Here is a 25923-nt window from a genome sequence, read left to right as displayed (position 1 = left end):
TTGACAACTTACTCTATTTTGAGTCAAGGATCTTCTAGATAGATTCTACTCGTCGAGATGTTTCCGTTGATATATGGCACGCCAAGTAATTCTTCATGGTTTGAGAGATATTCATGTTTGAAGTTAGTAACCCCAGTTAGTGGGCTAAAACCCTATGGGGTTGTGGCATGGCACTCATAATTGGTTTTGGTCATTGAATAGTCAATAATTAATAATTTTTTAAGCTCCTAAAATCCCTCCAACATTCTCTATAGAAACCCCTCTCAACTCTATAAAAAGAAATCTCATATATCCTCCAAATGAAGCGATCATGGCATTTTCGCTATAAATTCATTTCTGTGAAGTCTTAGATTCTGAAATGAAAACCCATTTGATTCGCAATCCTGATGAACGTCGTGACCGAATTTCAGATCTTGGTTCGCTATATTTTCGGAGATATGATCTGTGGAAGTTAGGGTTTTTGCAAGCTCCCAAATTTCATCTCAAAGAAGTGACCTTGGGAAAATCATCATAACTCTCTCTTTGAGAAGAGGATTGGAATTCTGTAAAAAGTGGTGGATAGTGCACAGACTATAGTTTTTTGTGTATCAATTTCAGAGCCGAAGGAGGAAACAGTGACATGTGGCATGTCGTACAAGTTTGCTCTATTGAACTAGTCCATAATTAGGTCATTGTGAGAGATTGGGCATAACTTTGCCTTGAAGAATCCAAATCGGGTCAGACCTATGGCATTGGAAAGAAGACTCAGAGGGATACTACAGGACCAAAGATCACATGTTGGGGATCTGAAATCGCAGAGATACATCAAGAATTTCACCACATGAAGACAAGAAAAACTAGATCAAGTGTTGTCAAGGGATGCAAAGGACCAGAATTTCTAGGGCAGCAAAGAGCAAGGTGCAGCAAAATGACGCAGCAGAGGTAAGCTACAGGTAAGTATCTTTTGTATATGTATGTTCATCTCTTAATTGCATTAGGTTCTTTGTATTCTAATTTGTTGTTTTTGTTTAGCATTGACATATGCTCTACAGGATGAGGTGCTATTATCATGTCATGGTTATTTCCTTGAAGACTTTTCGTAGGTATTATGCATTCATCAAGAGAAGACTTAATGCATAATCTAATGTTCTGAAGAATGAGAAAGGGTAGCATGACAAGAGCAGCAATCAAGGTGCAAAACAACAGCAAGAATTTCACCACATGAAGTATTCAAGTGGACAACACTGCATACAGACATTGTAAAAGTATCATTGTACAGAGTCATTGTAAAAGCATCTTTGTAAAAGTTGTACAAGTGTCTATCTGCCAAGAGTTGAAGACGCAGTGTCGGGAGGTCTAGGATCATCATTAGGTGGTTGTGTCATAGTTGGGGTTATGGTCTAGTGTGTCGTCTTCTTCTACATCATTCTATATCATTGTAAAGTGGACCATTTTCCCTAGTACGGGAGTCCATTCTTCTTTTATTCTTCTATAAGGTGGTAGGGTGGTGCTAGGTTGGTGCATGAAGTCACCAACAGGTTCAAGTTTGTGAAAACTTCAGGGTGGTAGGGTGGTGCTAGGGTGAGTTGTAGCTCATTGGGTGTTGGGGCATCCGTTCAGTTGACTACTGAAGAACCTCGGGCGTCGGAGCGTCCATCCAGTGGGAGCTGGAGAACAATGCTTTTCTAGATTCTAGGAAGTTGGATCTTTCTTTTCAATTGGAGTTGAAGATTAAAGAATTATTAAAAAAGCGTTCGGTGGTTTTTTACTCGGAGGGGGTTTTCCACCTAAAATTTTTGTGTCTCCTGTGTTCTTTTATTCACTGTTGTTACTGCATAAACATTAATGATAATTGAATATTAACTAATGCTCTGAAAAGATTTAAAAGTGTTAATTGCTAAGGAATACTGATTCACCCCCCCCTCTTAGTATTTTCCAATAATTGGTATCAGAGCTTGGTTCCTTCAGTAACAGCTTAACCGTTGGAAGTCAGTTTTCAGAGCATAGAGATGGGAAAGTCAAAGAAGCGGGTTACAAGGATTTCAAAGGAAGGTATAGGTACAACAAAATCTCAAGAAAGTGAGTATTGTGTACCAACCCCTGATTTTGATGCAGATAATTACTGGATATGGGAATCCAGGATGGAAGTATCTTTGCAGGCACATGGAGTATGGGTAGATCTTAGGTAGATTAGTGACTTACTTCTCGGTAACTGAGTAGTAGTGCAGCAGTTAGCAGTGGTAGTGCTATGGGCAACATGTTGAGAGGGAGCTGCAGTACAGATGTAGAAGTGACAGTGGCAGTGTCATGGGCAGTAGTACAGGAAGCAGCAGTGTAGTGGATGTTGGGCAACAAGCCAAGCATTAGCACAGGTACCGAGGTGGAAGGATCAGTGTGATGTTTAGTGGTGGAGGATTACTAAAGCACATTCCTCGCTAAGAGGGAGTGTTGATTTGTTGTAGCATCGGATGTGCTATAGCCATGAAAATTGGTGGAGAGACTAAAGCACATGAGATCTCCAAGACCCAGAAATGGTTTGGGGAAATTCCACCTGGTTAGAGAGATATTAAAATAATTAATATTTTTAATGAGTTCCTAAGTCTAAAATTAGGAAAATTAAAATATTAATGGGTATTAATATAAAGCTGGGCAAGAAGGTTCTAAATGATATGGATCAAGCCAAATCTAATCTTAGCCGTTGATTAGAGACTTAATCTCGATCGTTGAAGACTCAACAGGAAAAGTACAAGAGGAGGTTTGTGGGTTAGTTGGAGACACACCAAGATTGATCAGTCAGTTCGATTTTCTGGAGCGAGGCTTGCTAAGAAAATTTGAACTAGTGATCTGTTGCAGTGAGGGGTAGTGAGTGCATAGCAAAGAGGCAGAGATAGTGCCAAAGGGTCAACGCAGAGCCTGGAGAGACTGACGCAAAGGCAGCTACAGCTATGCAGGGGCAGCAAGAGCTACGTAGAGGCCGCTGGGGACTGCGCAGAGACTGAGGGGCCTGCGTGGGTGATGCAGAAGACTAGAGAGCTGACACAGAGAGCTAAGAGGCTGACGCAAAGGGTTCAAGAGCTACGTTGAGGCTAGCAGGGCTGACGCAGAGCTAAGAGGAAGTGCCAGAAAGATTTTAGTGGGGCAGACTAGAGCTGAGAAGCTGAATATCTGTCTCCGAGAAGAGGTATTACTATCGTGTAACAATCTTTGTTGGGTGAGACATTTCTGGCACCCTACTTGTACTCAGAAGTTGCTTAATAATAAAACCCTCAAAACTATTGCACCGGTTTTCCCGCATTGGGTTTTTCCGAGGACGATTGTCCAAAAATAACGGTGTCCCTTGTGTGTTTGTCTCAGTATTTCAGTTGATGATCTGTATATGAGTAAAGGTTTCATCTTTGTTTATTTTCAGTATTTATATTTATAAATAACTTGTTAATGTAATAAAAAAGTAGGAGAATTTAAACCAGAGGATGCAGTAGGGATTTCTAATGGGTTAGACTTAGAAATTTCAACAGTTTCCCTATAGGATCCCTTCTTAGAACCCCTACTAGTTTGAGCAGTAACAAGCCTCACAGGGAATTCATTGTGGGAGAGAGTTTTGGGGCATCCCACAAGTTCAATGTTCATACTCCTCATAGCCACCCTCACATTTACAGTGGGCCCACTAGGGCTACTATACCCACATTTGTGGCTATCGGGACTGGGGAGCAGCAAAATCAAGACAAGATGCCCATGGGGAAGTATTTTTGTGAGTGACAATCCCAAGGGGAAGAGTTTCGAACTCCCTTAAGGTTCAAGGATTATTGGTAGTTGAAGCAAGGCAATAAGGGCAAAGGAGTTGGAGGTTCGTATGCACAGGGCTGAGATTTGCAGTGCACATTTGGGAGGTTGTACCTTCCTACATTCAATGGCTTTTCCAAGAGCACGACTAGAGCATGGGTGGAGAAGCTCAATACATATTTCCAGCTCAACCAGATGACGGAGGTGGAGGCCATTAAGATGGCTACGTTGCATCTAGAGGGCAAGACACATGACTGGTGGTTCCATGGGCTGGCCACGCTAGGGCACACCTGATGTGACTTCTTATGATGACTTCACACAAAGGGTTATGGAGTGCTTTGACCAGAGGGATTCTGAGGCCCATTTCAGGGAGATGACCCAACTCAAGTAGATCAGCAACGCTGAGCACTACATAGCGGAGTTCTTAAGGAAATCAGTGACGGTGTCAGGCTTGTCAGAGGTCAAGAGGGTCTATACATTCGTAGAGGGGCTTGGTTGAGCCTCTGCGTGGGTTAGTGAGGTAGAGAAAGCCTGCTACTCTTCAGGAGGCAGTGAATTACACATGGGATTTGCAGGACGCAATTCCCAGGATGAGAGCACCAGTGCCACCTCGAGCCCCTTTTTCGTAGAGAGGCCGAGATATTAGACCCCCACCACATAGAGATGTTTAGGGGCATGAGAAACTGGATGAGGAGACTTGGAGAGACATCCGTAGGAGGAAGTTGTGCTTCACCTGTCAGGAGCCATGGGCACCTGGGCATAGGTGCACCAAGGGCAAGGCCCATTACATAGAGGTGTTCTAAGACAAGGAGTCGAAGGATGACATTGAGCAAGAGGATGATGTATGAGGTGGTGAGTTGCAGACTATTGGGGGAAGTGGAGGAGGAGGAGCACCACCCCCACCTAATGGAGGCCCTTTTAGACCCACTGGAGGGGTCAAAGCTTCATTGGGGGGACTCACCAAGTACTTGACATTGAGGATCCGAGGCACAATATAAGGGCAGCGCGTAACAATTTTGGTGGAGAATGGGGCTACCCACAATTTCATTGATGCACATATGGTGGAGCGGAGAGGCATAATCACTGAGAGCTTTGAGGGGTTTCCAGTCCTAGTACCCGGAGACGGGACTATGCAGTGCACCAGATATGTCACTAGTCTAACAATGACTATGGCAAATTACTCTGTGACCTATCACTTCTTTGTGGTCGATGTTCTGGACACCAACATGGTGATGGGTGTCCAGTGGTTCTACTCCTTGGGGCGATTCACTACAAATTGGAGGAAACTTGAGATGGAGTTCATGGGGCCAAATGGGAAACTGGTGGTGTTGAGGGGGATGCATTCATACCCATCGCAGACAATGTGAGCACATAGGATGGAGGTTGGTCTACGACATGGGGAAATAGAGTAGGTAGTGGAGCTCAGGATCATAGAGGTAGCATCTCAGCCACGGCCAGTGCATCCGAACATCTAGGAGATATTGGACATGTACCCAACAAATTTTGGAGACATTCCTCCAGGCAGGCAACCCGACAGGCGATTTTAACACACAATTGAGTTAGAGGAGGGTGTGCATGCAATGATCACCACTCCATACCGACATCCCGAGGCTTACCAAGATGTGATTAAGCGTGCCATACACGATTTGTTGGCCTTGGGGCACATTAGGCCCAATTCGATTCCTTTTGTTTCTCCAGTTTTGCTGGTGAAGAAGGATGGGACCCTATACATGTGTATCGACTATTGAGCCTTCAATAAGAAGACGCTAAAGAAATGGTACTCGATTCCACGCATAGATGAGCTGATGGATGAGCTTAGAGGAGCTAAATACTTCTCTAAGATTGATTTGCGCTCAGGCTACCACCAGATCAGAGTTCAAGAGCAGGACATCTCGAAGACAACTTTCTGGTGCCATTATGGGCATTTTGAGTTTTTGGTGATGCCCTTTGGGCTAACCAATGCCCCAGCTACTTTCTAGTCTTGCATGAACCACATGTTCCACAAGAAGCTTCACAAGTTTGTGTTGGTGTTCTTCGATGACATCTTGATCTATAGCAGGACTTGGGAGGAGCACTTGAGGCATTTGGAGGAGGTGCTTCGTATTCTTGAGGAGCAACAGTTGTATGCCAAGGTGTCCAAATGTGAGTTTGGACTAACAGAGATGTTGTACCTTGGCCACATCATTGGGGAGGATGGGGTGCGTGTGCACTAGGAGAAGATCAGGGCCATATTGGATTGGCCTACACCTAGGAGTGTGATTGAGCTACGGGGATTTTTGGGCATCTGCACCTATTACAGGAAGTTCGTGAAGGGGTTTTCTGTTAAGTTTAGGTATGTTCTATGCTAGAACAATTTATTTTAATTTTCCAATATCTTTTCCAGATTAGCAATTACATCAGCATTAAAGTAAACTGTAGATAGAACATAAATATAAATTGCAGAAGACAAGCCAAGACAAGAGGACACAAGATGTGGCGCTAGCCAGGGGCAAACCCCACAATGTGGGGAAACCCTTGATCAATTCTTCTTTTATGTTCTTCAAAGTTCAGCAGAGAAAGTGAGAGAGATAGTACATTTACAATATAAGTCAACACTTTGACTTTTGATATCTGCAGAGATCAGTTGAAGACATATTGCTTTAACTGATTCTCTAAGGTGACTCCTTCACCTATCATAGTGTTGCATCTCGTCCATTTGCTGCACCTTACCTGTAATACCATCATGCTGCATCATGCATCATCATGCTGCTCATGCTTTCATCACTACGCTGCCCATGATCTACTTACTATGCTGCCCATGATCTACATCATGCTGTCCATACATCATGCTGCCCATGATCTACATCATGTTGTCCATACATCATGCTGTAATAAGTATATCAGACTTAGCTGCTTGCTATGGCTTGCAGCCTAGCAAAGCAGCTAGGCTATAGTTCCACCTTCCAGCAGACCTTGAGCCATTGCTGTCACATGTTATTGCAGCTGTCCCATTGTACCATAGCTGCCACATGTTATTGCAGCTGTCCCACCATTGCTGCCACATGTTATTGTAGTTGTCCCATTATTGACACATTGCAGCTCCTATGTGGCAGTATATAGAATCTCCTCATCAATGAAGAGACCTCTCCAATCAAACAAGTCAAAGCACAAGTTACCATACTTTGCACTTCTGTTTATGGGCAGTGTTTTGGTCACTGGTTAGGGCTCCCATTGTAACCTACAGCAATCCAAGTCATGCCCAAAACACACCTTTAATTTGTGTGGCCCCCTCTTCCTTCCAAGTTATGTGACCTCGCTGTTTGAGGAGGCACCTACAGCTCTTTGTTTGATCCTCAAAACAGCACCTACAGGCCTGCGGCCTAGTCACAACAGAACAGTCCCTTACACAGCCTGTTTTAGGAGGAATCTCTGCGTTTACTAACCCAGAAAAGTCCCTTACTATTGCGGCCCTCCAGCATGGTGCTTTGGCCCTCCTTCCAGCACTTGGTTACCTGAAAACGTGCCTTCAAACTTGCTGGCCTATTTTCCTAACTGCAGCTCGGGCACCCTTCCTAGGACTGCGGCTTGCTTTGTCTCCTTTTCTTTGCCATAAGCACAGTCTCCTTCGCATCAATTGTAGACCGAATGATGAGCCTTCTTGTTGCGTATTAGACTTCTCCATGACAGCTTCTAGGGCTTCTTCCATGGCTGCGTTTAGATCTAGGGCATCATATAGGCCAACGTATACTCTTAGTGTCTCTCCTTCACCAAAAACCCAAAGACATGGAGAGGAGGAGATCACATGAAGAGTATGTGAGTGTGTCAAATGATTTCAAGTCCTCTTCTATTTATACTAAAACGTAGAGGTTGAATGGATGTGACTATTGGGCTTCTGAGCCTACTCAACTTGCTGGTCGATTTGATAATAATTCCATAATCAAAATAAATTCATATCTCCATAAATACTTATCGGAATCGGATGATCTTTATATCAATCCTACACCTCTCGATGAGAGGGATCCAATAAAAATATCAGCTGTCATAAATAAGCTGACCCACATGGAGTTTGGCCCTAGTTGCCAATTTTAACATTTTTACAACTAGCAATACCCCTCACCAATCTGACCAAGAAGGGTGTGTTTGAGGGGACCGATGTAGTGCAAGAGGCTTTTGAGCGCCTTAAACACGTGATGAGCAGTTTTCTGGTGTTAGCACTGCTAGATTTTCCACAGCCATTTATACCGAAGTGTGGTGCCTCTAGGGAGGGCACCAGGGCAGTTTTGATGCAGGGTGGACATCTTATTGCTTTCGAAAGCCAGAAGCTACAACCCCATGAGAGGCTACTCTATATATGACAAGGAGATGTTGACCATCATACATGCATTGGCCAAGTTAGTGTAGTATCTGGTGGGCAACCAGTTCAAGGTAAAGACTAACCAAAACAGTGTTAGGTTCTTTTTGGAGCAGAAAAAGTTGCAAGACAAGCAACAAAAGTGGTGAGCAAGATTCAAGCGTACGACTTTTGTGAAAATTCCTACACTTTGAAGGAACCCCTACTGCAGCAAATCTAAATCTACTTCACCTACTTGATTTTTAAATATTCATCAAGTTATTCTTCTGAATGCTGAAGAAAATTACTTTTGCAGCCTACACTAATTAAATATTTGATCTCATGAAACAAAAAATAGAGCAAAGGACAAGATACATAGGACACACTTATTTTTGGACACAATAATCCCCAGAAAAACCCAATGCGGAAAAAATGGTGTAGCAGCTTTGAGGGTTTTATTATTATGCAGGAGAAATATCTGAATACAAATCTAGGATGCTCATCTAGAAATCCTTTACAGAGAAAATACTGGCGGAAAATCTGAGTGAGTTTTACCTCACTTCACCCGGCAAAATTCCGGTTGATCCGGCACAAGACTGGCTAACCCCGGTTATTTCTGCGCTGGCTCTGCGTCACCTTCTTTGCCCTCTGCGTCAGCTCTCCCGGCTAGTCCAGCAGTTCTTGGCAGGTCTGGTAGTTTCGGCAGCTCCCAACAGTTTCAGTTGTTCCGATAGTTCTGGAATCTATGTGACAGGAAGCTTTTATGTGTCAGCTCTCCCGGCTACTGCGTTGCCTCTGCATCAACTCTCTTGGTTGTTCCGGCAGTTCCGACAGTTCCAACTGTTCCGACAGTTCTGGATTCTGCGTGACAGCCAGTTTTTCTGCGTCAGCTCTCCCGACTACTGTGCTGCCTCTTTGCAAGCTCTCTCCGCCTCTCTATCAGTATTCTCCGGAAAGTCCTCCTTCCGGATTCTCATTGCCCCTTAGTTGCAAGATCTCCCCAATCAATTTTCCTCCTAAGAACTTCTCACCTCAGAAAATCGATTTCATCAATCTCTCTATGTGTGTTTCCAAATGAACCCCAAGCCTCCATTTTATACTTTTCCTGTTGAGTCTTCAACGACCGAGATTAAGTCTCTAATCAACGGCTAAGATTAAAACATGACTTGATCCACCTTCTAGATCATTCTCACCCATATTTTGATTAATACCCATTAATATTTTAATTTCCCTAAGTTTAGACTTAGGAACTCCATTAAAAATATTAATTATTTTAATAAAATACAATCCAGGTGGAATTTCACCAAATGGTTTATGGGTTCTTTAGAACTCATGTGCCTTAGCCTCTCCACCAATTTTCAAGGCTAGAGCACTTCTGATGCTACCAAAAATTAACACTCCCTCTTAGCGAGGAAAGTGCTCTAACAACAATGTCCACCTGCATGCTACTCTGTTTCTGAAGCACCACCTTTCTGCACTGTTGCTGCCACCAACACTGTGCTACTATACTGCTGCCCATGACACTGCCACTGTCACTGCTGCATCTGTACTACAGATCCCTCTCAAACGCTGCATCTACTATGTTGCTAGCATTGCCACTGCTAACACTGCATTCGTACTACAACTCAGTTGCTGAGAGAAGCAACTAAAAAACGTCCAAAATTAACTGAACTTAACTGTGTTCAGCATAATACAAGGAATGCTGGAATCTCACTGTTGTTGATTCTGACCCTCTAAATCTTATACGTTGCTACTGACTCCTGCACTGCTGCCAACCTTGCTCTGCACTGATCAGTCTCTGGTCCCAAGCTATTGCATCTGTCCTCCAAACAATCCACCGCATCATTTGACACTAACTCCATCTCGCTACTGCTAAATCTTGGGCTCTCGTAGCAAGGAATTGATCCAAGAGGTGGACTCCTCAAGAATCCTGCCCACATGTAGTCCTCTCGACTACAGCTCAATATCGCCCCATCTCCCTCCGGAGATATGTGGGCACTCATGGCAAACTCATCCTCGTCAATCTTTGCTGAAGCAACCTTAAGATCATGTTTCTCATCCTTATCCTTTTTCTTCAAAGGACATTGGGATGCATAGTGGCCCATCTTGCCATAATTGAAACATTTCACCTTCGAAATGTTCTTTCTCTTTGGAATCTGTTGTCCCTTCGATGCTAAAGTTGCGTTCTCCTCCTCCTCCTTCGTCTTTATGCCACTCCCACTGCTGCCACTGAGGTTGGCCTTCACTAGGTCCCTCCTTAACTCCTCCTATTGAAGTCGCCCACATCTCCTCCCATGAAGGTAGTTTTTCTCTGCCCAATATGCTTTAGACAAAAACTTGCCATTCATTTGAGACTCCATTCAGGGTTATCCTCACCAGCGCGGTTGGGTAAGTGGACCCCACTGTAGCAAGTTGGTCTCTAGTGTCCTGAAGACGCTAAAGATAGAGGTTCACCCTGTCTCCTTTCTGCATCAAATTCCACTGCAACTTCTGTTCTAGGTACATCTCCTGTTGTTCGAAAGAGCCTTCATACAGAGAAGACAAGGCTTCCCACATCTCTCGGGTTGTATCCTTAACCTACAAATGTGAGACCAGATGATCTCGAACTCCATCGAGAATTAGCCACTTTGCCTTCCCCTGCTCGGCATTGTACTTCTTCTTTTGATCGTTGTCAGCAAGAACTACAACACTATTGACGTAGGCCTCAAGATCATAGTCCTCCAGAACAGCTAAGATTTTGGTCTTCCATATGACATAGTTGGAAGCACCTTCCAACCTGTCCTGATCTCTGAGCCCATGCGATGCCATCTCACCCAACTGTTGAACTGACTTCTCTAGTCATTGCTTAGCATTACTCAACTACTCAACAAGTGAGAAATTCGAACTTTCTGGTGGAAAGTTTTATGAGGAGAAAATTCCCCTTCTACGTGTCTTCATTCTTTTCCAGCAAATTTCTGCCCTGGTAGAAGCTGCACCCTTCAAGCACTACGCTGAGGCTCTACGTCACTCCCTCTGCCTCTACAAACTCACGAACTGGAAATCGTACCTCTTTGTCGTCTCACTCGGAGAGAGATTTCCTCGGATCTACTTCCTGGCAAGGACTGCGCAATCCCTTGAAGGGGATTCGAATCGCTGCCAAGTGCTGCTTTCGACCTCACTACTCAGCACTGAATCTGCTCTTCCTGTTTCAAAATCAATGCTCTGATACCATGTGAAAGTTCCTACACTCTGAAAGAAATCCTACTGCAGCAAATCTGAATCTACTTCACCTACTTGATTTTTAAATATTCATCAAGTTATTCTTTTGAATACTAAAGCAAATTACTTCTACAACCTACACTAATTAAATATTTGATCTCATGAAACAGAAAATAGAGCAAAGAACAAGATACATAGGACACACTTATTTTGGACACAATAGTCCCCGGAAAAACCCAATGTGGGAAAACCGGTGCAACAGCTCTGAGGGTTTTATTATTATGCAGGAGAAATATTTGAATAAAAACCTAGAATGCTCATCTAGCAATCCTTTACAGAGAAAATACTGGCGGAAAATCTGAGTGAGTTTTACCTCACTTCACTGGGCAAAATTCCGGGTGATACGACACAAGACTGGCTAACCCTGGCTATTTCTGCGTTGGCTCTGTGTCAGCCCTGCATCACCTTCTTCGCCCTCTACATCAGCTCTCCCGACTGTTCTGGCAGTTCCTGACAGTTTCAGCTGCTCCGGCAGTTCTAGAATCTGCGTGACAGCAGCTTTTCTGCACCCGCTCTCCCGACTACTTTATTGCCTCTGCATCAGCTCTCCCGGCTGTTCCGACAATTCTCGGCAATTCCCAGAACTATTCCCGGCAATTCCCAGAACTGTTCCTGGCAGTTCCCAGAACTATTCTCGGCAGTTCCCAGAACTGTTCCCGGCAGTTTCGGATGTTCCGACAGTCCTGGATTCTGCGTGACAGGCAGCTTTTCTGCGTCATCTCTCCCGGCTACTACGCTGCCTCTCTGCAAGCTCTCTCCGCCTCTTTGTCAGTATTCTCCGAAAAGTCCTTCCAGATTCTCATTGCCCCTCAGCTGCAAGATCTCCACAATCGATTTTCCTCCTAAGAACTTCTCACCTCAAAAAATCGATTTCCTCAATCTCTCTGTGTGTGTTTCCAAATGAACATGAAGCCTCCATTTTATACTTTTCCTGTTGACTCTTCAAACCGAGATTAAGTCTCTAATCAATGGCTAAGATTAAAACATGACTTGATCCGCCTTCTAGATCATTCTCACCCATATTTTGATTAATACCCATTAATATTTTGACTTCCCTACGTTTAGACTTAGGAACTCCATTAAAAATATTAATTATTTTAATAAAATACAATCCGGGTGGAATTTCACCAAACGGCTTCTGGTTTCTTTAGAACTCATGTGCCTTAGCCTCTCCACCAATTTCCAAGGCTAGAGCACTTCCGATGCTACCAAAAACTAACAACTGTGACATAGAGTATGTCAAGGGGCAACAGAACGTTGTGGCAGATGCATTGTCTAGGAGGCCCACCACTCACTCGCTTATGAGCATCACCCCAGATTGGAAGGCCCAACTGTTAGTTGAGTACTCCAAGGATCATTTATTACAAGAATCAAATTTATTTGGTACCTGGTTCGCAGTTGAGGGAGAGGATTATGCAGGTTGTGCATGATTCTCCAGTAGCAGGACATTAGGGGTTCCTCAAGACATACTGAGATATCCAGGAGTGTTTCATGTGGAGGGGCCTCAAGAGGGATGTTTTGAGGCATGTGCAAGAGTGTGATACTTGTGAAAGGAACAAGGGAGAGCAGACACAAGGGTGGGACTAATATATGTGGTGGTCAATAGGCTGACCAAGTACGCCCATTTCTTCGCCATACACTCCTGGTCATCAGCTTCACAAGTGGCCAAGTTGTTTTTCAAAGAAGCGTTCAGGCTGCGTGGTCTCCCCAAGACCATAGTGAGTAATCAAGATTCAGGACAACCGATTTATGGGGGGATTCTAGTGTTAAAATCTGAAAGTTCTATGCAAAAATTTAAAAAATATTTGCAAAAACGTGAAAGTTTTATGCAGAAAACCGAATGTGCTTGCAAAAAATTGAATGGAACTGAATGTACATTGCAGATAATTGAATGTACTTTCCAGAAAACTAAATGTACTTTGTAGAAAGTTGAATGTACTTTGCAAAACACTGAATGTACTTTGGAGAAACTTTGGAGAAAATTGAATGTACTATGTTGTTACAATTACTTAGAATGCAAATTTCTTCTTCACAACTTTTCAGATCAGCAATTGTAGATAGAACATAAACTTAAGGATCATATCAAGACAGTCAAGCACAAATATGAAACACTGAGGGTTATGTCCAATGACCAGGGAAAACCCCATAAGGGGAAAACCCAGATGATTCTTCTTCTATTAGATTTTTTCAATTATTCAGCAAAGTACAAAGAAAGAGAATGAGAATGAATAAATTCACCAATGTTTGATCAACTTGCAGCTAAAGTGCTCTTGCTCTTTGTTTGAATATCTCCTCCTCTTGATTAGATATTTCCCTTCACACTTGCTTCAGCGCTTCCCTTGCTCTTACTCTTCACTTTCTCTTGCACTTCTCTTGCACACACTCAACTCTAGCTCTTCTTCACAATGAACATGCTACTCTCAACTCTCACTTGCTCTTGCTTAAATAGATAAGAAAGGAGAGGAGTTACAAAATGAACTCATTCCTTGAGCAAATAATAGGAGAATTGAATTCCATGAGGGAGGATTTACTTGAAGAGAAGTGTAATTCATCCAAAGAATAGAGAGAGAAGTAAACTTTCCTTGAGGAGTTACAATTCAAATTAGCGAGAGAGATAATTACATTTAGAAATGACAGAATATTTGGTGAGATTTACAAATCGAATTGAATGAGAGAGTTACAAGTGCATTTAATGAGGAGAAGTTACATTTTTTCCATAGATTGAATTAGAGAGGGAGAGTTACATTATCTCAAGTGTGGAGTTACTATTTTATTTTAGACATTAATTTCTATTTTTGGAAAGTCTCTTCCAAATTGAGATGTGACATACAATTTTTAGAAAGTCATATTAGAATTGTTAGAAATGAAATTTTATTATAGGTGGTTCAAACAGAACTAAAATATATGATTTCTTCTAGAAGAAATTCATCCCTGAGCTGCCAGATTTTAACACTCCCTCTCAGCTAGGGAGGAATTTCTTTTTGCATCAAATATTGTTGCTTCCTCTGTTCTCTTTCATTCATCTTAGTTCAACTCTGCTCTGTAACATATGTAACAATGAAGTTGCAATATAAAGAAGAATTATCCACTTAACACAAACTTGGAAAGGAAAGAACCATCACATGTCACATAGACAAGGATTACACTCAACCAATTTTCATCTCAAAAATTAGGTGATAGAACACGGACATCACATAGACAAGATTCAAACAAGTCACACAGACAAGACTCAAACACAACCAAGTGTCAAGTGGTGGAACACCTGCATCCTAGACAAATCACACAGACAAGTCTCACTACACCTATTGGCCAGATAGGTAGCTCTTCCCACATCCCAGACTGTGTGTCGGATGCATATTGAGACCTACTCTTGTGGCACACACTACTCGATGCATGTTGATTTGGGGTAGCATCGAATGTGCTCTAGCCATGAAATTTGGTGGAGAGGTTAGGGCACATGAGATCTCCAATACCCAGAAAGGCTTTGGGCAAATTCTAAACAGATCAGGAGATATTAAAATAATTAATATTTTTAAACTTAGGGAAAATAAAATATTAATGTGTATTAATATGAATCTGTATTAGAATGGTCCAAAAGACATGGATCAAGCCAGATCTAATCTTAGTCGTTGATTAAGGACTTAATCTCGGTCGTTGATATGTTAACATGAAAAGTATAAGAGGAGGCTTTAGGGTCACTTGGAGAATACACTAGAGTGATCAGTCATTATATTCTCTAGAACGTGGTTTGCTAAGAGAGATAGAATTAGTGATCGGGAGATGCAGCTGAGGGGCATTTGAGTACAGAGAGACAAAGAGGCAAAGATAGTGTTGGGAGAGCAGCGCAATAGCCAAAGAGAGTGATGCAGAGCCAGCGTGAGGCAGAGAGGGGCTAACGCAATCCAGAGAGAGGCTGACGCTAGGGTTTCTGGGGCAGATTTGTGCTGAGTAGCTGCCGAAAGGATTATCCGGGGTTTCAACCAGGAGATTTGTCAGAAACTGAGAGGTATTACTGCCAAGGAAATTCTCTGTTGGGTAGGCCAGTTTCGGCACCCAGATTATACTCTGATATTGCTTAATAAGAAAACCCTCAGATAGCTGCACCGGTTTTCCCACATTGGGTTTTTCCGAGGACATTAGTCCAAAAATAATGGTGTCATATGGCGTGTTTGTTTCTGTTTCTTTTAGTTGTTGATCTGTAATATGTTGAGCATGCACTAATGTTTATTTTTCAGTATTTACATTGTAAATAACTTGTCAAGGAAAATAACAAGTAGGTAGGAATAAATCAGATAAAGTGCATGGAGGGTTTCTAACTAAGTAAACTTAGAAACTTCAACATGGTATCAGAGCGTGATTGCAGATCATGGGAAGACTAAAGGACATCAACCGAGCAGAGAAATAGCAGTAGAAAATAGTTGTCCCGAGATGACATAAGTTGTTTCTAACAGAGCAACAACAGGAAAGAGTGATGTAGTGCCTGCATCATCAAGGGTGAGTCGGGAAGAGGCAGCGCAGAGGCGAAGGAAGGCAAGAGAAGCCTCACGCAAAGCCACGCAGTAGCTAGGAGGGCTGACGCAGTTGGCTGAGGAGGCCGGGTTGCGGTACTGGGATTGCACAGAGCCTAGGAGCTCCCACTTTCAAGTTGCAGGGGTTTAGAAGGCTGCGGGAATATTGCAGAGTGGAGCTGATGAGGTATTATAATCAGAACAGTACCTGACAGAGCAAGGCCAGAGGAGTTGCTACCGAGGGTTTCTAGCCGAGGAACCCGGATCAGTGGTGCAGTTGCACAAGACGATCAAGGTAGGGGGCATCTCGACAGCGGCAAAAGAATTTCCAAGAGGGAAATCAAGACTCAGAGGGAGTCCAGAAGAGAACTTCCAGACGGGAAGTAGAGACTCAGAGGAGTCCAACAGAGAGCTTCCAGGAGGGAAGTAGAGGAGCATCATGGCACTACATGGAGTAAGAGACCAAGATAGGTTGGATGGAGCATCGAACTTCGTAGTCTAGAAGGCCAAAATCTTATCTGTACTTGACAGGAATCGTGTCAAGAACTTCGCCTTGAAGGTAATAGTTGTTCCAGTCGACCCCAATGATAATGACAGGTACGAGAAGGCGATGGCGAGAGCCAAGAGCATTATCCTTGACAGAGTCAAGGATCATGTAGTGCCACACATAGCCAAGAAGCAAACGGCATTTGAGATATGGGAAGCTCTCAAGAAGCTGTTCCAGCATACTTCTGTGCAGAGAAGAATGCTACTTGAGAATCCGTTGAGGTCATATCAGATGAAGAAGGGAGAACCGATTGACAACTTCCTCAGAGGACTGAATGAGATCCGAGATCAATTTACTGCTATAGGGGCGACACCGGATCAGGAGCTGATGGTGAGGACAGCCCTGAATGTTGTCTTAGAAGACTGGGAAGTATTTGTCCAGAGTACACTGGGCAGAGGGACACTTCCACCTTGGGACAAGATGTGGGCAACTCTTCCCCAAGAAGAGATCAGACGACAGTCAAAAACGGACAGCAGCGGATCAAAGTCAACCAGGAGGAGGAAGATGTGGCCCTAGCATCTGAGGGAAAGCAGGAAAAGCGGAAGAAGAAGGATCTCTCCAAGATCAAGTGCTTCCACTGTGGGGAGCTGAGTCATTATGCGACCCAGTGTCCAAGGAAGAGGAGTAAGGGAGAGTCTTCCGAGACTAAAGCAGCGCCAGCACGGGCAGAGAAGGAAGTTTTGATAAATGATCACTGTTGCATGAGTGCACACGCGCCACTTGAGAAGAAGTTGGGAGACATCGAGCTGTAGTCAGATAGACTACAGGCAATGAGGGGCAAGATCCTCGAGGTACCCAGCCTCCTGGATTAGACCTTGCTATGGGAGCCCCGACGAAGAGTAGCAGGATTGGCTGAGTGGGTAGAGACGGATGCGGATGGAGTGGCAGAGAGAGCTACAGTGCAGGAGTCTCGAGACAACGCGAGGCTAGCAAGTTGCAGCAGTGCGAGAGGCACAGGAGTGTTGCACCAGTGCAAGATGGCACAGAGAGGTGTGCAACGGTGCGAGATGCAGGGAGTTGTTGCAGTAGCGCAGAGGTCAGAGAGGGAGAACTTGTCAGCGTCAAAGGGAACTTCAACATCAGTGGGTGTCTATAGCCCAACAGGGAGGTCAGATTGGGAGATCAGTTACTTACTTCTCAGTAACTGAGTTGCAGTGCAGCAGTGGGCAGCACGATGCAACATCATGAGAGGAGGTGCAGTGTAGATGTAGTGCTAGGAAAAAGGACCAGCAGCAGCACGGATGCAGAGGGAGATATCATACAGATGCAATAGTGGCAGTGGCAGAACCATGGGTAGCAGTACAGGATGTAGCAGTGTAGAGGATGTTGGGCAGGAAGAACTAGCATCAGCATAGGTACCGATGCCGGATGATCAGAGTAATACTCAGTGAGGAGTATTTCTAGAGCACAGTCCTCGCTAAGAGGGATTGTTGATTTGGGGTAGCATCGGATGTGCTCTAACCACGAAATTTGGTGGAGAGGTTGGGGCACATGAGATCTCCAATACCCAGAAAGGGTTTGGGCAGATTCTAAACAGATCAGGAGATATTCAAATAATTAATATTTTTAATGGAGTCCCTAAGTCTAAACTTAGGCAAAATAAAATATCAATGTGTATTAATATGAATCTGTGTTAGAATGGTCCAAAAGAAATGGATCAAGTCAGATCTAATCTTAGCCATTGATTAGGGACTTAATCTCGACCGTTGATATGTCAACAAGAAAAGTATAAGAGGCTTGGGGGTCACTTGGAGAATACACCAGAGTGACCAGTCATTATATTCTCTGGAGCGAGGTTTGCTATGAGAGAGAATTAGTGATCGGGAGATGTAGCTGAGGGGCATTTGAGTACAGAGAGACAGAGAGGCGGAGATAGTGCCGGGGGAGTAGCGTAGTAGCCAAAGAGAGTGACGTAGAGCCAGCCAGGGCTCACGCAGGGCCAGCGTGAGGCAGAGAGGGGCTAACGCAGTCCAAAGAGAGGCTGACGCTGGGGTTTCTGGGGCAGATTTGTGCTGAGTAGCTGCCAGAAGGATTATCCGAGGTTTCAGCCACGAGATTTGTCAGAAAATGAGAGGTATTACTACCAAGGAAATTCCCTATTGGGTAGGCCAATTTCAGCACCTAGATTGTACTCTGATATTGCTTAACAAGAAAACCCTCAGATAGCTGCATCAGTTTTCCCACATTGGGTTTTTCCAGGGACATTAGTCCAAAAATAATGGCGTCATATGGCGTGCGTGTTTCTGTTTCTTTTAGTTGCTGATCTATAATATGTTGAGCATGCACTAGTGTTTATTTTTCAGTATTTACATTGTAAATAACTTGTTAAGGAAAATAACAAGTAGGTAGGAATAAATCAGATAAAGTGCATGGAGGGTTTCTAACTAAGTAAACTTAGAAACTTCAACAGAGGTCCCTCATCCTCAGGATCTTTTTTGCCTCATTCCCTAATTCTGTGAGCTTTGGCGGGGGGCAAAGGTTGCTCAGTGTTCTTTGATCAGTTGTGACCACTTCCCGAAAGGGTCACATCCATAAGTCCAAGATGCTCTCTTAAAACCAAGAATTTCCTTTCAGTAAAGGCTTGGTAAAAATGTCAGTTATCTGATCATTAGTGGAGATGTGATGGAGTCTCACTAGTCCTCTCTACACCATATCTAGGAAATAGTGATACTTGATCTCAATATGCTTGGACTTGTCATGAAACACGGGATTTTCTACTAGACGAATCTCGCTTTTATTGTCACAATATATATGTTGTGTCTGGAACTTGCTCAAATAGTTCCCCAATAAGCTTCCTCAACCAAACTGCCTCACAGCTAGCCCTGCTTGCAACAATGTGCTCAGTTTCAGTTGTACTCAGTGCAACATACTTATGCTTTCTGCTCATCCAAGAGATCATGGCAGATCCCAATCTAAAGCAGCACCTAGAAGTGATCTTTCTATTAGCAAAGTTACCAACCCAATCAGCATCAGTATATCCATCGAGTATTCTATTTTTAGCAATGTATTTCAATCCCAGATGGATAGTTCCATGCAAGTATGTGAGTACATGTTTTGCAGCAATCTAGTGGGCATGAAAGGGATCAACCATATATTGACTTAAAGTGTTTACAACAAAGCATATGTCAGGTCTAGTGTTCACCAAAAACATCAAAGCACCAATGAGTTGTCTGTGAAAAATCGGCTAACCCCGAATCCTATTGCAGCAACTGATGTTATTACTTAATTAACATATAGTAAATATTGTAAATCGTCGGTTGATTTTTGGGGCATCCACAATATAGTGCTCAGTATATGTAAATTCCTGGCTTTATTGTAAGATCTACAATACAAAAAATGTAATTGAGACAATATAATACTATAATACCTAGTGTACATTAGACACAAAAAATGGTAGTAAAACAAGGATGAATGTTTAGCTCCTACAAGCCTCAAATCTGCCATAGACTCGCTAAAATCTCAATAACATATTTTCTTTAGATCCATAGCTAGAAAGGAAGGATCCCAGGATGGCATGAAATGGTCATAAGAAAATATTTGTTTGTAAGTCACATTGAAATCCTCTTACCCTACAATCCATTCAAAACTATAACAGAGCAAAACGTTATTTGCAAAATATAACATGGAAAATATTCGTTTGTAAGTCACATTGAAATTCTCCTACTCTACAATCCATTCAAAACTATAAGAGAGTAAAACATTGTTTGTAAAACAAAATAAAGTCCTCTCATATATCGTATTCTATTCATTTTCCAGATAAAAGGAAACAAATATAACAGACTAAGAACTGCAATTAGTGTACCTGTTCCCCTTGGTCATCACAGTAGCCCAGTAGTGAAACAAGGTTCCGATGATGCAATCGAGATAACAACTCTATTTCATTGGAGAATTCTTTTCCTCCTTGCAAAGATCCCTCCCGAGCACGCTTTATAGCTACTACTGTACCATCCTTCAAAAGGCCCTTGTAAACCCTACCATAGCCACCTTGTCCAATTTGCATGGAAACACTGAAATTATTTGTAGCTAGAGCCATCTCATCAAAATCAAAATCTTTGACACCTGCTACTTTCACTCGCTCTTTTGCTGTTATAGGAATAAACAATGATACATAAGATTGGCATCAAATCTAGGATGATAAATTGGCTACATTCAAATTTCTCATGTCTCTGTTAGAAAAAGATTCATTCGAGTATCTAGATAGCATCTTCTCAATTTAGGAATATAAAAAATGGATTACAAGGAAACAACAACAGAATTTTATGAGACTGTGTGACTATAGTTAAGGGAAGGAGAAATGTGAGAAACTAATCAAATTAATTTTATTTGCATAAGGGAAATCAATTAGGAAGACATCCTGATTCCTAACTATTTGTGCCGATCACTTCAATGTCGTCCAGCATAGAACATAGACATATATGTAGCAGAGAGAACCCTAAAAATAGATTACAATTCTGGGTTTGCCTGACAACTAGTGCCAGAAACATACACATCTTTATCAACGTGTGTACACATAAGAAAGAGAGATATTGTGAGATAGCTAACCTACCAAGAAATTTCTTTCTGGAAGCAACTTCTCTGTATTTTGCCTGCCGCTTTGAAATCATCATCATAATAATTGAAGTAACTACTGCTGTGCCAAAAATGGCCCCTATCAAAATTCCCACAAGAGCACTCTTGCTCAAACCAGATTCACGCTCTGTACCAGACAACATCAGAATCAGAATTGCAATTTCATGCACATAGATGAATCCCTGCTAATCCTATTTTTTTCCTTCAAAGTATGAAAAACAAAGATGCACTTCCATTTGGCTACAGAAACAAACAAGCATCATGAAAAATAGTGTGCTGAAGAATGTAACTAGGTTCGGTCTTCATAAATTGTACTTGAGTCAAAATATAATATATTTGTCAAAAGAAAGCAAAGAGAATTTTATTGATTAATTGAATTGACTTGTTAAAGCATGGGTTTCATGCTTGGGTCAATTGTCTTAGGTCAAGCCTGGCTTTAGGACTGTTTATTAAAGTCAAAATCAATTTCTGTTTAGTCAAAGACTCCTCCATCAAGTCTCCTTCAAGTCGGCCTCAAAATAATTCATCAAGTCAGCCTACAGGACACATCTCTTCAAGGACTTATGTCGGCTCATTACAAGAGGGAAACTACTATAAATAGGAGTGCAACCTTCGACCAAAATTGAAGAGATAAACTCGTGGATCTCAGAGACAATTGCAGATTTCAGAGAGATGTTTTCGGTGCTATTGCAAAGGAGACAAGTTCGGATTTCAGAGAGAAATTTTCGGGTCTATTACAGTGAGACAGTTTGGATATTTTCCAGAGAATGAGTTCTGAGCATTTCGGTGAAGGCACAGTATAATGAAGATATAATTTCGCTATATATTGCAGAGATGGTTTTGGTGCCACCACAGTGATAAGGTCTCGGCACAATGACAATGTCTTGATCCAGTAACACAGATCTCGGTGCTACCACAGGAACAAAGTCTCAGTGCTATTACAGTGATAAGGCTTCAGTGCTGCCACAGAGACAAGAATTCGGTACCATCTCAGTGACAAGGACTCAGTGCTCACACAGTGACATGGATGACAAACTGATTAAGATTAAACAAGGATGACTTGATGGAGGGAGTCTCTAGTCTAGGTTGTAAGGGTTTTGGTCATCTCATCTTGAATCTATTGAAAGAAGAATTTTGACCGGGCTTTCCCCTAGAGTGGGGTTTTGCCCTGGCAGCGTGCCTACATCTTGTGTTCACTTCTATTTGTTGCTTGGCATTAGTCTTAATGATAAGAAAAGATAATTCGAAAGAACAAATAATAATAGTGAAAAAACATCACAAGATAATGTCATAATAAGAGAAATCGTTTAACTGCCACACTTTGGATTTCTCAACATAGTGAACTACAACTGTGGACATTAAAAGGAATAGAATGATTTCGAACTTTAGAAGTATGCAATGCCGATTATAACAAATGTCAAAAACAAAAAGAACTGCCTCATCCTTTTGAACCCCTCAAATGGACACTGACAAAGACTTGCCAAATGAACATAAGAAGGTTTGTTTATGAAGAAACACCTTTGTTTCAAAAAAAATCTCTTGAACTTTTTCATATCCATAACTCTTAATTTTCATCAAATAAAATGCATTTACTCAAAAGGCAGTAGGCAATTGCTGGGGCATTTTTTTCCTTCAGATATGTTAAATTTTAAAAACATTGTTAACACTCAATGCCTGTGGGACAGTGGCCTACTACAGTACTATCACATTGATGGGCTTGTTCTTATTGTAATGTTTTGTAGATGTAGCCGAAATTCAGGGATTTTGGTAGACAATCATATCATTCCAATTATCCCAAGTCTGTTGCAGTAAGACTATCTGAGGTTTCAACGATATAATATCTAAACTTTAAAGAGGTTCGGGCCTTTGCCTATTGCTTGCAGCCCTAAGAGGACAGTATAACAGGAAATAATGAGGTAACCCTCCTGAAGGCCTTAGTCATGAACATCCATGCAGAGAGTGTGATTTATGACCAAAAATCTCTCTTAGGAAAAGAAATAAGTATCTCTGATCTGGACAAAGAAAGGATGTGTCCAACAAGCCACCTAAATCTCAATTAAGGCAATAAACCTCTCCCTGATCTGATAACAGATAGCACATTTGAAAATAAGGTGCGCTTTTGAATTAGTGTCATGAAGTTGGGAAAGATTGAATGCTTAATCCAGGAAAGAAAGGTTATGATCAGTCCAACCCAATGTTACTAGACTCGGAATTGGCAATAAATCGGCGAGGCAAAAGAGCGAAGAGTTTTAATCGCACTGGGGAAAAATCAGGAAAAAATCGTTGAATTCAATAAATAAAATTATAAATATATACACATATTGAATTAAAAAAAAAAACATTTTTCATTGATATCCAATAAAGCCATGTCCAAACAATGCATATATCAATAGATGTCCAAAATATCATGAATGAATAAGTATCTCATATATGTTATGAGTCCAAACATGATCCAAAGTACTGAATCCTGACTCCTAACCAGCAACTACATAGAACCTGAAGCATCTGCTTCTAAATGTTTATAAATATTGCACACTAATCAGTAAAAAAGTAGTAACTGAAATCTCTTGATTGTTGCTGAAATGATACGATAATGGTTTGCTACTGAAATCTCTGACAGAGCACACGCTGAAGCTACACTAGAGTACACTACACACTACGCCTCTATTACACTATGACTCGAAGTAAACTGAAACTGAAACCATGCCTCTATTACCTTCTCGGTGTATGAGTTGTGGGCCTAAGCAGTGAGAAGTCAGTTATGGACCGATGTTTAATTTTTAACCTAACTAAACCACGCAATGAAAAATGCAGGAACCCTAAAAGTTAAAACTCATGCTCGTCGAGTTGAGGGCTAAAAATCACCTCAGTCGCCTAAATCGCAATTAATCGGTGAGTCGCAAGTCAAACTTGCATTGACCATGAGTCAAATTCGGTCAACGCAAGTTTGACTCGCCCAGAATTGAATTAGATTGTTTGAGGGAAGAGCAGAGTTTGACTAGCGATTAATCATGGGTGATTGGAGATTCATGTTTCACTAGTCCAACTTGAAGTTGGTGAGAGATATCCAAAACTGTCATAACTTCATAAGAATGACCCGTAGGCTAAATCAAATCTGCACTATTCATGATTTTGTGGTTTCACCTGATGTCTTGATTGACAGTTGTGAGATGCCTTTTGGTGTTATGGCATATCATTGGTGAAAGATACATGATTATGTGTTCGTGGTTAGCTTAGACACTCAAACATCTCAAATTTGGAACACCTAAATAAGAATCGAGAGTGATAACGTATGATTCTAGTTCATCATGATGTTTTGTCAGTAAGAAAGGAGCAACACATGGTCTCCTTCTATTATGACTTTAGCTAATGGTGGGGATTACTAGGAGGTTTTCATCATACAAAAACTTTATGAATTATACTCATTGACTCATATGTGGAGGCAAGTTTATTATTATTTTCATGTGTCCTATTGACCATTGAAGTACACTTGAAGACTCCATACCCAAGGATAAGTTCGAGGATTCCTGCACATACAGAGCTCAGATATCATCAAGGCTTCTAAGCCTCTTCTTCTCTCTCTTCTTCTTCATTGTACTCAGATTTTGCAAGCCCTACAGGCCTAGGTAGCTTAGGGATTTGTTATCAAGTGAGTTCACTCTAGGGAGGCTTTTTTATTTGGTTTATTATTTGTGTTTTTCAGTGCTTGATAATAATTGAATTTTTTCTCTAGTTATGACCCCAAAGTTGGAGTGCGGCTTGATAGCAAGGCCTTAAGTGAGTCCTACTGTTTAGAGTCATTATATATTACCATGTCTAAAGAAGTTGTAGGGGGTATGAGTGGTCAAAATTGGACCTCTACTCCTAAACTTTTTACTAAGGCACACTTTGAGGGGTAAAAATCAATTATAAACCCTCAAAACCCACTTTTCCTAAGTCTAGGAGAGAATGTGGCAATAAATTAGCCAAAAATTAAATAAATGAGAGAAAATAAAGATTCTCTCCAAGTCAAAAATGCTAAAAAATGAGGTGGAAATTCGCCAAGAGATAAAGTCAAGTTTCAAAGCCTGAGCAAAACCCTTCCAAGGGGAAAACCCAAAAAGCTACTCTTCTTATAGAATCTTCAAATGAGACAACAAAGACCCAAACTCTAGACCAAGTCCTCCTCCTAGCACCAAGTCATTCCTCCCAACAGACCTTCCAATAGGATCACAGTCAAACTAGGTTAACCAAAGACAAACCCTTCTATAATTGCACTAGTCTCAGAATTTCGACCCCTCCTACAAGAGAATTTCGGCCACTACAACTACTCCAAAAACTAACATGTGTGAGAGGAAATTGCCCAAAAATTTGTCTTTTTCCTTAGCTAGTGTTTCCTTTTGATTCCTTGACCTTTGCTTCTCTTTTCTTGACCTTCACTCCTCTTTCTTCGTACTACTTACTCCAGATCAAACTTGTTGGTGAGTGTCAAATGTGCTCGAAGATATCTCTATATCTAGCCTTTCCAAGAGGTCAAATAGCCCCTCTCTAGGTCATCTTGTCTCTTCTAGGGCCGACCTGTGATCTTGAGGTTTCCAGGACCTTCTAGACTCAAAATAATTTATTTTACAAATTCCATTTTGCCCAAATGGGTCTTATAAACATGATGTTGACTCCTTTAACTCATGACAATAAATCTTATGACCTAACAAACCCTAGAAGCATGAAGAAGATGCTTTGACCTAGAAGACCATCAATAAGGAGAATGAAACACATGCTTTTAAAATAGTAACTTTTTCTTTTCTTCTTTTGTTTGTTACATAAGATACATATTGAAATGAGTACAACAACAATTATGAAGACCGAAAATAGCTACATTTCCAACAAAAAGGAATATGCCATGCAATGCTAGTATACAATGTACAAGTTAAGTATAATCATACAACTAATGTAACCAGGATATCATCATATCAACATTGTACTTCTTTCCCTTA

At 41.8% G+C, this 25923-nt stretch overlaps 1 protein-coding gene across 2 annotated transcripts in view; it reads right to left on the bottom strand.

Annotated features, from left to right (window-relative positions):
- The window catches only part of LOC149194137 (putative LRR receptor-like serine/threonine-protein kinase At1g06840), a 296065-nt gene that overhangs the window by 20643 nt on the left and 249499 nt on the right, over nt 1–25923 (bottom strand). For both annotated transcript variants that reach the window (XR_016254518.1, XM_089405046.1), the window contains exons 15-16: nt 20928–21077; nt 20184–20464 (exon numbers count right to left, since the gene is read on the bottom strand). Coding sequence is in view for 1 of the 2 variants with exons in the window: in XM_089405046.1 (XP_089261172.1) it covers nt 20184–20464; nt 20928–21077 (431 nt within the window). In the remaining variant the exon portion in view is untranslated. The remainder of the gene's footprint in view (nt 1–20183; nt 20465–20927; nt 21078–25923) is intronic.

Source organism: Pinus tabuliformis, chromosome 2_2 (assembly GCF_031772625.1).
Source record: "Pinus tabuliformis cultivar Carrire ecotype Pingquan chromosome 2_2, CPIR1, whole genome shotgun sequence".
Taxonomy (NCBI): Eukaryota; Viridiplantae; Streptophyta; class Pinopsida; order Pinales; family Pinaceae; genus Pinus; species Pinus tabuliformis.
Note: the sequence above shows the minus strand (reverse complement) of the source record. Positions and strands in the feature narration are given on the sequence as shown.